The 16,136-nt window shown below is 39.3% G+C and overlaps 1 protein-coding gene across 13 annotated transcripts in view; it reads left to right on the top strand.

Annotated features, from left to right (window-relative positions):
• The first annotated feature begins 217 nt into the window (after positions 1–217).
• Positions 218–16,136, top strand: part of RPGRIP1 (RPGR interacting protein 1) — a 74,711-nt gene continuing 58,792 nt past the window's right edge. For 3 of the 13 annotated variants that reach the window (XM_037039842.1, XM_037039847.1, XM_037039851.1), the window contains exons 1-3: positions 221–904; positions 3,706–3,793; positions 8,955–9,077. In XM_037039842.1, the coding sequence (XP_036895737.1) occupies positions 9,059–9,077 (19 nt within the window). In that variant the 5' untranslated portion in view covers positions 221–904; positions 3,706–3,793; positions 8,955–9,058. Of the gene's footprint in view, positions 905–3,705; positions 3,794–8,954; positions 9,078–12,173; positions 12,230–16,136 lie in introns of those variants that run through there. The other 10 variants (XM_037039845.1, XM_037039852.1, XM_037039853.1 and 7 more) reach the window with 8 other exon arrangements.

The following is a 16,136-nucleotide window of genomic DNA, read 5'->3' on the forward strand; positions in this document are numbered from 1 at the left end:
AGAATATTCCCCATAAACCTGGTTTAGGGATTGGGAGATTTTGCTTACCTATGGCAATCTGGCTAGCTTCATAGTTATGTTAAATAGCTGTGCTGGGGACCAGGGAGATGGGCTTTACTTTAATCCATGATGTAGCTAGGGGCTTGCTGCACCTGCACCAGAGCTTGGAGGCAGTTTGCTCTGCTTTATGTGGCCACGCCAGTAAAGACTAATAATGGCAGCCAGAAAGAGGCAGAAGATATGGGGTATGGGCAGATGTAGCCCATTGTGGAAGGAGTTGGAAATAGGGTTGTGCTGGAAGCTCAGGGCGGGGATTTGAACTAGGCAGGGAAGTCGTTCACTTTGTTGGCCACAAGGGGAGTAGTAGTGAGGGAGATGGCATGATATCTACAGTAAGGGATTTATGCCACGCAGCTTGCAAGGGAGTAGAAGAGCCATGAGGGAGGGATGATGTACCAGCCAAGAGGCTTTCTCGCTTTCTCACTCTCTTTGCTCTGCCACATGGCTTGGGAAGGTGAAGGGGAGTTAACCATGCCATTTGAAAGAGAGAAGTGAGAAGGGACTTGCTTAAACTATATAAGGAAGCAGCTATATAGTTTATAGTGAAGAAGGAGGCCATGTGGCCTGTACTAATAAGAAAAGAGATGCTGCTTCTGTGATCATTACTGCTTTAGCCGACTCTGAAGCTCCGAAGGATTTCCTTGCAAGATCCTGACGGGCTACACCTGAATTTCACCTGGACTCTTGGGACTTGTGCCTTTTCTGGACTATTACATTAAGGCTGATGACCACATACCCCAGATCCTGAAGGAGAGAGCTGCTCTATGAGGATGGTGATTTTGGTACCTCCCAGAGGGACTGGAGAACTGTTTGTGCAGCTAGATTAAGATCAGATAAGAACATGGTAAACTTTTGGGGATGTTTTTGTGTTGTAGACCACTCTGCCTCATTTTAGGAATTGTATCTCGACCCCTTGTGGCTAAGGGCAAGGGACATCTCTGGAATGCGAGCTGCAGGAGACAAAGCTTGTCTCAGGTAGCAAACGCTGCCTCAGTTTCCTCTCTCTGCCCCCAAAGCTTGGTCGGAAGTCAATGACAGGTAAGACCCCTCACAGCGGGGGGCAACCTAAGCCAGACTCGATCACTTGGGAGGCCTTCATGGAAGGACTCAGGGGGCTGCAACAAAGAGCAATGGACTCCCACCCCCTGGTTTTGACATAGCCTGAGTCCCCATGTTCTCTGGGAGAAGTGCTTCCTGGCTCTAATCCCCTTAAGCCTGAATACCTGTTGGGGAGAGGTGCAGCTCCTTGCCTTGCTAGAGTGTGTCCTGGGGAAAAATCTGGCATCACAAAGACTTCCTGATAAACCTGTGACATCTGCTTTGCTGAGAGTGTTTTCATTCATATGTTAAGGGTTCAAGCAGGAAACCCTAAAACTCTGTTCCTGACAGACTCTGACTCATACTAGCCCTCAGATTTCTTTGAAATGTTATCTACTGTTTGATCTTTGCTGTCCTGTATTCCTGTGCATTAGAACCCAATAAAAGGCCCTGGAGGAGGGGTCTTGAGGCCTTTTTCTCCTCGGAGAAACTGGCTGCTGCTGGCCTTTTTCCCCTGAGAAACTGGCAACCTCTCCTCCCCAAGCAAATCACATCATGTCTCAGTCATGTTTACTCTCATCTGTGGCACACGGGGGTACTTGCAAGGAAAGTCACACCACATTTTGGCTAGTAGCCTGGAGGAGATCTTGGGAAGTGCTGGGTCTAGTGGGAAAGGAGGACTCCAAGCTGAGGTGCTCTAACCTCTCCCAAGGTTGGAATGTTGTAAATAAAGACCTGCTCCTTCCAGCATTAATTGTTTGGTCTTACTCCAAGGCGACCCATGAATGGGCCCCGGTCTGCTCTGTAACATTATCTCTGCTTAGATCATCCAATAAACCTTATTGGAAAGAAGACCCAAGACTCATTATAAAGTAGCTTGGGCAAGAAGAAATCTTGGGTGCAAAAAAGGCCAGTTTTGCCCTAATTGGTGTGGCTCAGTGGGTTGGGCATTGTCTCACACACCAGTAGTTTGCTAATTCAATTCCTTCAGGGCACATGCCTGGGTTGTGAGCCAGGTCCCTGGTTATGGGTGTACAAATGGTAACTGATCAATGTTTCTCTCACATATGGATGTTTCTTTCCCCCTCTCTCCCTCCCTTCCCCTCTTTCTAAAAATAAATAAATAAAACTGTTTTTTAAAAGGCCAGTTTTTATAACTCTGTCACTTTGACTTGGGAAAATATTACATTGAGTTTACATGCTTTCTCTAGGAAACTTGTGTTCTGGATGATTTCTATACTTTCTAATAATCTCCTCCATTTTTAAAATAAAAAAGATGTTATTTATTTATTCTGAGAGAGGGGGGAAGGGAGAGAGAAAGAGAGGGAGAGAAACATCAATGTGTGGTTGCTTCTCATACTCTCCCTACTGGGGACCTGGCCCACTACCCAGGCATGTGCCCTGACTAGAAATCCATCGGGTAATGCTCAATCCAGTGAGATGCACCAGCCAGCACGGTGTCCTTCACTTTAAAAAAAGGATTTTATTTATTTATTTTTAGATAGAAGGGAGGGAGAAAGAGAGGGAGAGAAACACCTATGTGTAATTGATTGCTTCTACATGCCCCCAACTGGGGACCTGGCCCATAACCCTGGCCTATGCCCTGACTGAAAGTGAAACTGGTGACCTTTTGGTTTATAGGCTGGCACTGAGTTCACTGAGCCACACCAGCCAGGGCATTTCCTCCATTTTTTATTTTATTTTATTTTATTTTATTGTTTGACATGGTGTAGGGAAGTCAAACAGGGTCCATTAAATAATTTTTCACCCTCCTGGGAAGCCCTGCATTTCCTGTCAGTAAGCAGAATGGGAACTTTCCCAATGCACACAAGGAATCCATGAAAGAGAGAATTTCAAATAACAGTTGAGAACATTTTCCACTTAATACATAATATGAATGCAGTGACTAGCAATGCAGGATTTTAAAGAACAACTAATTTTCAAATATCAAGTCCTATTGTGGCATAATTACATCCCAATTTTAGGTTTAGAAACGATAGTTACAGTAAAATGGGACATACACATTCTTTTACTTGAGAGGATTCTGACACATGTGGATTGAGTAGACCCATTGATCCCACCAATGGAACAGGGTTTGTTCTCTTCAGAGAGATCTCAGGGCTCCAGAAAATTTCTTCCTGTCGTTACCCTTCAGGGATTGATTTAAAGATCATTCTCCTGCCCTGGCCAGGTTGCTCAATTGGTTGAAGCATCATCCCACACGCCAAATGGTTGTGGGTTTGATTCCCTGTCAGGGCACATCCCCAGGTCATGGAGTCCCAGTCAGGGTGCATGCAAAAGGCAACTGATTGATTTATCTCTCTTTCCCTTCCTCTCTCTCTAAAATCAATAAACATATCCTTAGGTGAGGTTAAAAAAAATAAAGATAATTTGCCCAATACCAACAAATTTCTATTAATTTCAAATGAACCAAATCTATTTTCAGCTTTAGTTTTAGTTGAGAAGTTGGTATGTTAAGGAATCTTTTAGCTGTTTTCTCCAACAACATGCATAGAGAAAAGGCAGAGCCTTCAAGCCCTGATCTACAAAGAGTTAACATCTTAAGAGCTAAAGAGAACTGTATTAACTCCTCTCTTAATAATCCAGGCAGACAAGAGGATTCCATAGTACTAGAGGTCACCGCAAAAGTCAGAGAAAAGAATTACAGAGAGCTCTCTGGGAGCAGCAAAAAACTGTAAGTCTATATCTAATACATATTTATGGTCTCTCATTTCTTTCCATGGTATGTTTTTGAGAAGAGTGAAATAAGTGTATTAATTTTGTATTGTACCACCAGTATCCCAGGCATCAGGCACATTACTATGTCATCTTTAATCCTGTCACTGTCTACTCCATCCCACATCCAACTACCTGTAAAGTCTTTTGCTTTTCCTTCCTCGGGGTCTCTGTGATCCGTCCCACTCTGCCATCCCCCAGCCACTATCCTTTCTAATTCAAAGACCCTGAATCATGGCATTATCCCCTGAACACTCCTCCTCTGTGCCTGTATTTCTAACTCGTTAATCACAGATGAATCTTCCTGAAGCTCTTCCACCGCTTTAATTTTAGTGCTCTTGTGCTCAAAATGTATACATTTCCTGGCCATTTTGACAGAATAAATAAAACACTTCTAATATAAATGCAAGGTCTTCCAAAACGTGCACTTAAATTTTCACAACTCTTTCTCAAACTCATCGTGTCTACTTGCTATTATGCAAGACCACTCCAATTTTTGCCCCATCCCTGACTCTGTTCCAACTGTCCTCTTTGTATGGAACACTCAGTATTTCCACATGCTACACTCTTTCCCAGACTACAACCGTCCCTCCATAATATTTCATTTGATCCTTCAAGTGAATGTGAATCTCAGTCTTCCTTTCCACTCACACTTTGTTTTGTTCTTCTCTGATTGATTATATATATATATATTTGTCTTATAGATAAACATGTGCTTTTCTCATTTTTCTCTTAATTATTCACTTCCTAGAGCAAGGACTCTATTTTTCTTCCTGTAGCAACTAAAAAAGAAATAGACACATAGTAATATTTGTCAAATTAAGTCTAGTCCAAATTCCAGGAGTTCTTATCATCCCTTTGGAGCATTCATACAATGCACGCTGCAATTACAGAGCCTGCTCTACTCCCCAAAGCTTCTCTTCAGCTCTACTCCAAGTTTCTCCCTCAGTGCTTACCTTGTATTTGCCTCTAACCTCTCATTGTAAGGTGGGCTCCGCCTGAGTTCCCTGGCTCACTGGAAAACCATGTTCTTTAGGGGTCTCTTCCTAATCTGTCTCTTTCTTCCCCTGGAACTTTGACTAGGAGGAGCCCAACTGCAGTCTCCCTTTCAGAGACTTGAGTATTTATTGGGACTTTTAACATTAATTCCTTATACAGTAGATTTGATTTCCTAGTTAAATTAAAATGTTAAAAGTGTACTTCTACATTTTGTCACACAGGCCAACTTAGTCCTTGAATTTTTTAAAGATAGAAATATTTTGGGCAGTATTATTTCCTATACTTTGTTAAAATACTACTGACATTTAAGCAGATTTATCACCTGATTTTTTTTTCTTCTCCTCTCTCCTACTCAAATCTGTGTTCTTGTCGGGTGGAGGGATTGATTCAAAACTTTGTAAAGTAATTAAAACCAGTTGTAAAAAGAAAAACAATTTCTATCACAGTCCAATGTTATAATACTATATCTGCTGAAAATTATTATGTACCTGCAGGTATGAGGTACTGTACTGGGTACTATCTATACAAAGATATCCTCAAAAGGCTTATAGACTAGTAAAGAGACCACACAATGTATCAGCACTATAAAGAACTGACTCATATTAACCAATACATACAAAAAAACATATAGTATAAAATAATACAAACCATTAACTTATACTGATACATAAAGCATAGAATTATCAATTCACAGAGACTAGTTCAGTGGAAACAACAAAATTAGCTAGCATTTAGCTAGTATGGAGCCTCTATGAAGTGCCAAGCATTACGCTCAGCTTTTTATAGGCATTATCTCAGTTGATCCTCATCAATATTATATAAAGTGAGTATTTTTCCCTGTTGAATAGCTAAAAAACTAAAAGGTGGTTAAGTAACTTGTCCATTGTCACACAGCAAAGGAAGGATATGAATCCGTGTCTTTCTTATTCCTGGGCTCTTGGTCACAGCCACTATTTACAATTCATCCTCTTCACATTTAAGTAGAAGTGCATATAAAATCAGAGTAAGGCTATATAATTTTAATTGCTGGTGTCATCAAGCTGGCTTTATGCCTATATCCTTAGTAAAGGGTTACTCTTCACCCTCACTCACCTACTCTTGTCCCAGGGCACTGCAATTTTGAGTATCAATTCTGCAAGGGAATTCTTTTAGCCTTTCATTCCATTGAGTTAACATAACTGATGAATCCTCCTTTCTTACATCTGCTCTCCACTCTTTTTTCCCCTGAGAGACTAAATCTAGCTGTCGTTGGATTTTGGATGTTTCTTCAACACACCTTCACTGACAGTCTCTCCTGAGTTTCCTTTTATGACATTCTTATAACCTCCACTTCATTCTTAGAACTTCTTTGACTTCCGTGTTAGTGGTATTTTTCAGCTGCTTCACGGTAGTATACAGCTTTGGTGGTATGTTTTGGAAGGGTTATAACCAAAAGTGTCTTCTTGGGGCCCAGATATTAAAGAACTACAGCATCTCTTCTCCATCTCTTCTCCACTACCACTCCACTTTTGCAAATGGCTTCAGACCCAGAGCCTGCTTCAGCCAAGCCTGCAATGCAGTCACCTCTCCTTTCTCCATCATGATACTTCTCTACAGAAGGAAGCTGGGAAGACAGAGTAACTTAGCAAAACTGCAAAATGTGAGATTAAATGTGAGATTAAATTAAATGTGAGATTTCCTAGAAAACAAAATGGTTTCCTTGGTTGCTTCCGTTCCATTTTAATTCTAGGATTATCATCTAACAAGTGAAAGTATATCAACTTTTGGATAATTGTTCAGCTTTCTTAAAATAGACATGCTACATCTATTTTAGACGTAGCATGTCTAAAATCTGTATAGACTCATTTAAAATCAAACCACTGGAAAGATGTTCTCCACTTACAGGGACTTTAAAAAAATGAAACATTACAGAACAGAGTATAAATGACCCAGTTCAAGTTAGATTATTTGGAAAGTAGATCAACAAAATGTTAATGTTTTCTCCTGGTGATAGAATATCATATTTTTTACTTTCTTCTTTATATCTCTCTGTTTGTTTAAAACAAGCTTCTAAACAATCTTCTCAGCTCACAAGTCAAGCTGGCTTCAGAAAAAAGGGGGAATTTGTTGCATAGAATACAGGACCCTCCTATAGAACCTAAGGGCAGGATCAGAGACAGGCTATGGAAAAGACGGAAATCAAAAACAGAAAACTTTCCACACATTTGGACTCATCTAAGCCACTCAATATAATTCTTTCTTGATTTGTTTATTTATTCATTTATTCATGTATTCTATATATATTTGCTGGGTGCCTAATATGTTCTAGGAGCTGTTTAGGTACTGGGAAATAGAAGTTAACAGTATAAACCAATTTTCTCCCTCCAAAGTCCTTATGTTTTAGTGAAAGCAGACAGACAATAAACATGTGTGAAAAATGAAGGTAGTTTCTGAGTATGGCAAATGTTACATGGGAAATAAATAGGGCAGTATGACAGTAGGACTCACTTTAGTCATGAAGGTCAGAAAAAGTCTGCTTGGCAGAAGAAAAGATCCTGAGAGACTGAACTAGCCCTGAAAAGAGCAAGGAAAGAGCATTCGAGCAAACTGCAAAGCGCCTGAGGCAAGCAGGAGCTTGATGGCTGGGGGAGCTGAGAGGAGGCCAGTAGCCATGGGGTGCAGTGAACTAGAAGGTGTGATCTGAGAAACAGGAGGAAAGTCAGATGGTAGAGAGCTCTGTAGGCCACAATAAGGAGTTTAGATTTTATTTTATTTTACTTTACTTTATTTTATTTTTTAAAGCTTTTATTTATTCATTTTTAGAGAGAGAAGAAGAGAAGGAGAGAGGGAGAGAAACATCAATGTGTGGTTGCCTCTTGAATTCCCCATACTGGGGATCTGGCCCTCAACCCAGGCATGTGCCCTGACTAGGAATCGAACTGGAGACCCTTTGGTTCTCAGTCCATGCTCAATCTGCTAAGCCACACCAGCCAGGGCCTAGATTTTATTTTAAATGTAAAGAAAAGCCACTGGACAATTTTATGCAGGAAATGCAATGAATTACTTGTTTTATAAAGGTCAATCTGGTATTTCAGGGAGATTCAATAGGAGAGGGATAGGGAGCAGAAAATGGGAGGAACATTAGGAAAACATGGTATTAAAGCTGGAGTAAGAAACAGAGGTAGCTTGAATTGTAGTGATAGCTGTGGCGATAAGGTGGTATTTTTAAGAAAGTACCTAGAAGATTTGGTAATGAATGACAGAAGGGAGAAATCAAGGCTTTGGGAACTGGTAGGTTAGTAATGCCATTTATAAAGACAAAGAAAGACTGGGAGATCATGTTTGAGAGAGAAAGCAAAATTTCTGTGTGAGACAGGTGAGTTTGAAATACCTAGTGGTCATGCAAGAGGAAATATTTAAAACAGAGGAAGATCAACAAATTTGAAAGACTGGAGGTAAAAATTTCAGAAACAACAGCATACACACACACACAGCATTTAAAGCCAGGAGATTAGAGACTGTAATCCAGAAAAAGAGTGTTGACCAAGGTATAAGGTGACTCTACAAATAGGATTTCCCTGGTAAATCAGGCTACAAAGCTGAATATTACCACCCTAGACCTCCCAATTTTACATAATAGTTCTAGTCATCCACTGAGGCCCCATTTCACAGCCCCATTGCAACCAACTGAGAAATAGAATCTGACTGGCCCAGCTTGGGTCACTTGTCTACCGCTGGCCCGATGAACAGTGACTGTGGGGACTGGATCATAGAGTATAAACTGGAGATCTAGTCCCTGTAAATAGAGTGCGGGTGAGAGGGGATTGTCCCAGAGAAAGGGGATGTTCATTGGCTTCCAGGCTGAGAAGACATTTAATGAATGATTCAAATTGAAATACATCAATTCTAAAATCAGAAAAAAATGATTTCATTTTTAAAAGTGATGTCATTATTACTATAGGCTTAGTCTTGCTCTTTGGTGTAGAGTGTGGTCTCATACCACCACTGAAATACTATGAGTGTCATATACCATCATGAAAGCATTGAGAAATTCCTGCTACAACTTAGGTGTAGCCTTAAGTATAGCAGAAGATATTCGAAAATTGCATGTAATTAGCTGCACTTTGTTTTTTTTATTTCAGTGTCCTCTGGGATCTCTTACAGCTTGTGAACTGAGACGACATCACATCTCTTGATGAACAATACAGTAAAGAACCTGTTAGGGGCATAGATTCAATACTTCCCAATGGTACCACCATCAAAAGGTAAATAGAATGCCTTAAGGTGGCTGCCTTTTAAAATTAAAACAGCTCATGCTCTGTTGCTGTGAGACATGTTGAACACACAATTTTACATCTGGGTATAAAATCTGCAGAAATTTGCCCTGGCTGGTGTAGCTCAGTGGATTGAGCTCGGGCCTGCGAACCAGATGATCGTGGTTCGATTCCCAGTCAGGGCACATGCCTGGGTTGCAGGCCAGTTCCCAGCAGGGGCCAATTCCCAGCAGGGGATGCATGAGAAGCAACCATACATTGATATTTCTCTCCCTCTCTCCATCCCTTCCCTTCTAAAGATAACTCAATAAAAAATAAAATTAAATTAAAAAGACTAAAAAATTTTTTTTAAAAAGAAACATCGATTTGTAGTTCGATTTGTAGTTTCACTAATATATGCATTCACTGGTTGATCCTTGTATGTGCCCTGACTGGGATGTTAACCCAGAACTTTGGCTTGTGAAGGAAATGACATCCTAACCAACTCAGCTACCTGTCTAGGGCAGAAACGTTTGCATATGTGTACCAGGAGACATATACCAGAATGTTCACAGCAGCATCATTTATAGTAGTAAAAGATTGAAATAACATATATGTCCATTGATCAGAAAATGAATATACATTGATATGTATTCATAAAATAAAATAATAAATTTATTTTCTTTATAATAAGTTTAATTTTTTACCAAGTTATAGATAGTAGAAAGCAGTTATTAATACAACATTCAAACTGGTGGTCACCTGTGTGGGAAAAAGGGAATGTATGGGTGAAGAACTTAGAGAGTTCTTAGTGTACTAGCAATGTTCTTGTTTCTTTTTTTCTCTCCAATTTTTAGTATATTTTATTATGCTTTTATAGTTGTGCCAATGTTTTCCCCTTTGTGCCCCTCAACCTGGTAACCCCCTTCCCTCCAGCAGTCCCCCACCTTAGTTCATGTCCATTGGTCCTGCATGTAGTTTCTTTGGCTTCTCCCTTTCCTGCACAATATTTAACTTCCCCCTGTCTATTTCGTTCCTACCAATTATGCTTTTTGATCCCTGCACCATTTTCCCCTTTCTCCCTGTTTCTATTTCGAAAAATAGAAACATTTATCAAAGAAGATACAAGATACAAGAAACATTGTACATAGGATGATAACAACTCAGTCCTCTTCAAAGTAAACTCCATGGGACCTCACACAGTTCTCCCACTCCTGATCTAGCTGTCCTCTTGGTTTGCTTTTGTTTTAGGTGTGGTTGTTAATAACTGTGTGTTTGCTGTCCTTTCACTGTTCATATTTTTCATCTTCTTTTTCTTATATAAGTCCCTTTAGCATTTCATATAATAAGGGCTTGGTGATGATGAACTCCTTGAACTTGACCTTATCTGAGAAGCACTTTATCTGTCCTTCCATTCTAAATGAAAGTTTTGCTGGATAAAGCAATCTTGGCTGTAGGTCTTTGGATTTCATGACTTGGAATACTTCTTTCCAGCCCCTTCTTGCCTGTAAGGTCTCTTTTGAGAAATCCGCTGACAGTCTGATGGGAACTCCTTTGTAGGTGACTGTCTCCTTATCTCTTGCTGCTTCTAGGATTCTCTCCTTCATTTTCATCTTGGCTAATGTAATTATGATGTGCCTTGGTGTGTTCCTTCTTGGGTCCAACTGCTTTGGGACTCTCTGAGCTTCCTGGATTTCCTGGAAGTCTATTTCCTTTGCCAGACTGGGGAAGTTCTCCTTTATTATTTGTTCGAATAAGTGTTCCACTCGTGGCTGTTTCTTTTCCCCTTCTGGTACCCCTATAATTCGGATGTTGGAATGTTTAAAGCTGTCCTGGAGGTTCCTAAGCTTCTCCTCATTTTTTTGAATTCTTGTTTCTTCATTCTTTTCTGGTTGGATGTTTCGTTCTTCCTTCTGGTCTACTCCATTGATTTGAGCCCCAGTTTCCTTTCCATCACCATTGGCTTCCTGTGCAATTCCCTTCATTTCAATTAGTTTAGCCTTCATATGTTCCTCTAATTTGTGACTATAATCAACCAGTTCTGTGAGCATTCTGATCGCCAGTATTTTGAACTGTGCATCTGAGAGGTTCGCTATTTCTCAGTCACTTAGAATTATTGGCTCTGGGGCTTTGAGTTCTTCTTGAGCCATATTTTGGACTGTTCGTGCCTGTTACGTTTGAGGAGCAGAGCCCTAGGTGTTCACCAGAACAGGGCAACTCAGTCACTGGGTTCTGATGCTGTACGTGGGGGCAGGGTCAAAGGAAAGCAATGGCGGTCCCATCTGCCGCCTCCCACTGCCACCGCTACCACTGCAGCTGCCACCATCGCCAGGGCCCTTGTGTTCTGTCCCACTGCGCTCGAATGTGCAACCGCAGTCAGTCCTCCGCCACTGGGTTCGCCCACTGGGGCCTGCTCGATCTGTCTCACTGCTCACTCTGCTGGTTTATCTGTGTGTGAATGTGTGACCGGGGTCAACCTGCCCTGCACCCTCCCTGGGTCCGTGGTGCTACTCCAGCTGCCTGTGCACTGCTACCCTGGCTGCCTGCATGCCTGGGTCGCGGGATCTTTCCTGCTGGACCCTGCTCTGCTGCTGGCTCTGCTCCTCTTACTGGTCCCGGTTGAACAGTTCATTGTTGTTGGACTTCCGTATAGTTCAATTTTCTGTTCTTTGGCTGTGTCTTTGTTTACTAAACCTTTGTTGTATTCAAACTTGGTTGTGAGAGAAGGCACAGTGTTTCCACCTATGCCTCCATCTTGGCGGAAGTCTTGTTCTTGTTTCTTGAGCTGGCATTTGTTTGTGTATATTTTATTCTTCATGTTTTATTTCCTCATTTATATGTATAAAATAAATATAATAACATATAAATGAACATGATTATATTACACATATATAATTTATGTTGTACATAATACAGAAAATATTCAGCCATGTAATATGAAAAATAGAAACATTTATCGAAGAAGATACAAGATACAAGAAACATTGTACATAGGATGATAACAACTCAGTCCTCTTCAAAGTAAACTCCATGGGACCTCACACAGTTCTCCCACCTTTGTTGATTGCAACCCTGTACATGTTCAACATTCTCAGGTGTCCTGCTTGTTACAGGTCTTCCAGAATATGAATCATTTTCAACAGATTCTCCACCATCTTTGCAAGGTTTGTGTCACACTTTCATTTGCGCTGCAGTCATTGCATCATCCCCGAAAGCTTTCTGAATCATCTGAATAGTTTCTGCAGAGGAATGTTCAAGCTTAACACAAAATTTGATGCAGATTCGTTGCTCTAGTCATTCATTCAGTCATTCTGAATGTGACAGCCACACAGTACACAAGCTCACTCAATGACGCCTACTGCCCACATGGACTGGTACAGTGTAACCATCATTGTTTATGCGTGTGCATTCCAGTCCACTCCCCTTGGCTGCCAGGTTACATCAATGTCACGTGAATTATTCTCATTGTATTAACAACGGCTGGACTTTTCTGGATATACTTTGTATATTATAAATAACTGTTTTGTTAGGAATAATTTACATATCATAATATTCACTCATTAAATGTATACAATTCAGTAATTTTTACTATATTACAGAATTGTACACATCCCCACTAATTTTAGAGCATTTAATTGTCCCAGAAAGAAACCCTATAGCAGGCATTCACAGTGTCTTCAGGCCCTGTCTCTGATAATTTCTAGTCTGCTTTCACTCTCTATAGCCTTGCTTATTTATGTGAAATCATATAATACATAGGTTTTTTTGGTCTGGCTTCTTTCATTTAGCATACTGTTTTCAAAGTTCATATGTGTTCTTGCATTTACCTTCCATTTTATTGCTGAATAAAATATCATTGTATGGGCATGCCACATTTTGTTCATACACTGATCAATTGATGGACATTTGGGTTGTTTTCAGTTTTTGCATAATGCTGCTAGGAACATCTATGTATATGTTTTTGTATGGACATGATTTCATTTCTCTTAGGTGTACACCTACAAGTGAAATTCCTGAGTCATATGGTAGCTCTATGTTTATATTTTTTATTTTTTAATTATATTTCATTGATTATGCTGTTACAGTTGTCCCAATTTTTCCCCCTTTGCTCCCTTCCACTGAGCACCTCCTACCCCCCAGGCAATTCCTCCACCATTGTTCATGTCCATAGATCATGCATAGGCTCTTTGGCTACTTCATTTCCTACATTGTATTTTATATCCCCATGACTATTCTGTAACTACCTGGTTCACAACACAGGCAAATACCCCAACTGGGAATTGAACCGACAACCTTTTAATTCACAGGCTGGTGCTTACTGAGCCATACCAGCCAGGGCACTATTTGTAATTCTTTTTTTTTATTTTAAATATTTTTATTTATTTATTTCTAGAGAAGGGAAGGGAGGGAGAAAGAGAGGGAGAGGAACATCAATGTGTGGTTGCCTCTCCAGCACCTTCTATGGGGATCTGGCCCACAACTCAGACATGTGCCCTGACTGGGAATCCAACAGGCAACACTTTAGTTCTCAAGCCAGTGCCCAATCCATTGAGCCACACCAGCCAAGACCCTATCTGTGCTTCTTAATACCTTCACCTCTTCACCCATTCCTCTATAGCCCCCTTGCATCTGGCAATCACCAAAATGCTCTCAGTATCCATGATTCTGTCCATGTTCTTCTTGTTTGCTTAGTTTGATTTTAAAATTCAATTGTTGACTGATATATATTTGTTGCCATTTTATTGTTCATAGTTTTCATCTTCTTTTTCTTAAATAAGTCCCTTTAACATTTCATACAATAATGGTTTGGTGATGATGAACTCCTTTAGATTTTTTTTGTCTGGGAAGCTCTTTATCTGCCCTTCAATTCTAAATGATATGTTTGCTGGATAGGGCAACATTGGCTGTAGATAACTCTTCCAAAAAATTAAAGACAGAACACTCCCCAATTTATTACATAAGGTCAAAACCAAAGACAACACAAGAAAACAAACTATAGACCAATATTCCTTATTACCTTAGGCACAAAATCTCCAACAAAATAATAGCAAACTGAGTCCAACAACATATAAAAAGAATTATGTACCATAACCAAATGAAACTTATTCCAAGAATGCAAGTTTGGTTTAACATATGAAAATTAATCAATGTAATATACCATATTGATAGAATAAAGGACAAAAAATGCATGATCATATCAATGAGCACAGAAAAATACATTTAATATATCCTATATTCTTTCATGATAAAATTACTCAACCAACTACTAACAGAAGAAATTTTATTCAACCTGATGTTATCTACAAAAGTTGTAGCTAAAATTATGCTTAATAGTAAAAGACTGAAAGCTTTCACTCCAAGATCCAGAAAAAGACAAGGGTGTCCACTCTTGCCACTGCTATTCAACATTGTAAAGAAGGTTCTGTCCTTGGAAGTTAGGCATGAAAAAGAAATAAAAGGATCCAAATTAGTAAGCAAAAAAGTAAAACTATCTTTATTCCCAGATCACATGATTTTGTATACAGAAAATCCTTAAAAATGCATTAAAAATTATTAGAACTAATAAATAAATTCAGTAAGGTTTAAGAAGCAAAGATATTCCTATATATTATAAATAAATGAACTAAAAATAAAATTAAGATAATTCCACTTATGATATCATCAAAAAGAATAAAATGCATAGAAATAAATTTAACAAAGAAGTACAGAACTTGTACACTGAAAACTATAAAATATCATGGAAAGAAATTAAAGAATATTTAAATATATAGAAAGAAACCACATGCCCATAGATTTGAAGACTTAACATTGGTAAAATAGCAATACTGACAAAATTTGTGTTCACATTCAATGCGAACCCTATCAAAATTTCAGTTGGCTTCTTTTACAGACATTGACAAGATGATTCTAAAATTTGTACGGAAACACAGGGGACCCTCTATAGAAAAGTAATCTCGAAAAATAACAAAATTGGAGGACTCACACATCCTGACTTCAAAACATACTATAGAATTATAGTAATCAAGATAGCATGGTAGTGGTATAGGATAGGCATGTAGAACAACAGAATAGAATTGAAAGTCCAGAAATGAACTTACATTTACGGTTAGTTTGTATTTGACAAACATGCCAAGAAAACTCAATGGGGAAGATAGTATCTTCAACAAATGATGCTGGGACAACTGATTGGATAGATATATGCAAAACAATGCTGCTGGATTCTTACCTCATGTCATATTAAAAATTACAATAACTTAAAACTATAAAATTGATTATTATACTATGAAGTTAGACATGAAATCAAAAGTACAAGTGATGAAAAAAACAGGTAGACTGGATTTCATCAAAATCTTTAAAAAATTTTGTGCATCATCGCCCTGGCTGGTGTAGCTCAGTGGATTGAGCACGGGCCTGCGAACCAGAGGATCGAGGTTCGATACCCAGTCAGGGCACATGCCTGGGTTGTAGTCCAGTTCCCTGCAGGCCAACTCCCAGCAGGGGATGCACAAAAAGGCAACCATACATTGATGTTTCTCTCCCTCTCTCCTTCCCCTCTAAAGATAAATAAATAAATAAAATCTTTAAAAAAATATTTGTGCATCAAAGGATGAAATGAAGAAAGGGAAAAGACAAGCCATAAACTGGAAAAAATATTTGCAATGTATCTGATAAAAGATTTGCACTTAAAATACATTAAAAAACTCTTACAACCAACAATATAGAGACAGATAACCCAAACTGAAAAGGGGCAAAGGAGCTAAGAAGACATTTTCCCAGGGAAGATATATAAATGGATGACAAACACATGAAAAATGTTTATTGTGATTATTAATTAGGGAAGTGCAAATCAAAACCACAAAGAGAAAGAATAAATTTAAAAAACCCACAAGATACTACTTCAATAACAATAACAAATATGAGTGAGAATATGAAGAAATTAGAACTTTTATACATTGCTGGTAAGAATGTAAAAGGGTGCAACTGCATTAGAAAATAGTTTGACAGTTCCTTATAATGTTAAAGGTAGAGCTACCATTCACTGGGCAAAACACAGATTAGGGACTGATCTTG

This window comes from Sturnira hondurensis, unplaced genomic scaffold (genome assembly GCF_014824575.4).
Source record: "Sturnira hondurensis isolate 20B ecotype Veracruz unplaced genomic scaffold, ASM1482457v3 Scaffold0025484, whole genome shotgun sequence".
NCBI lineage: Eukaryota > Metazoa > Chordata > Mammalia > Chiroptera > Phyllostomidae > Sturnira > Sturnira hondurensis.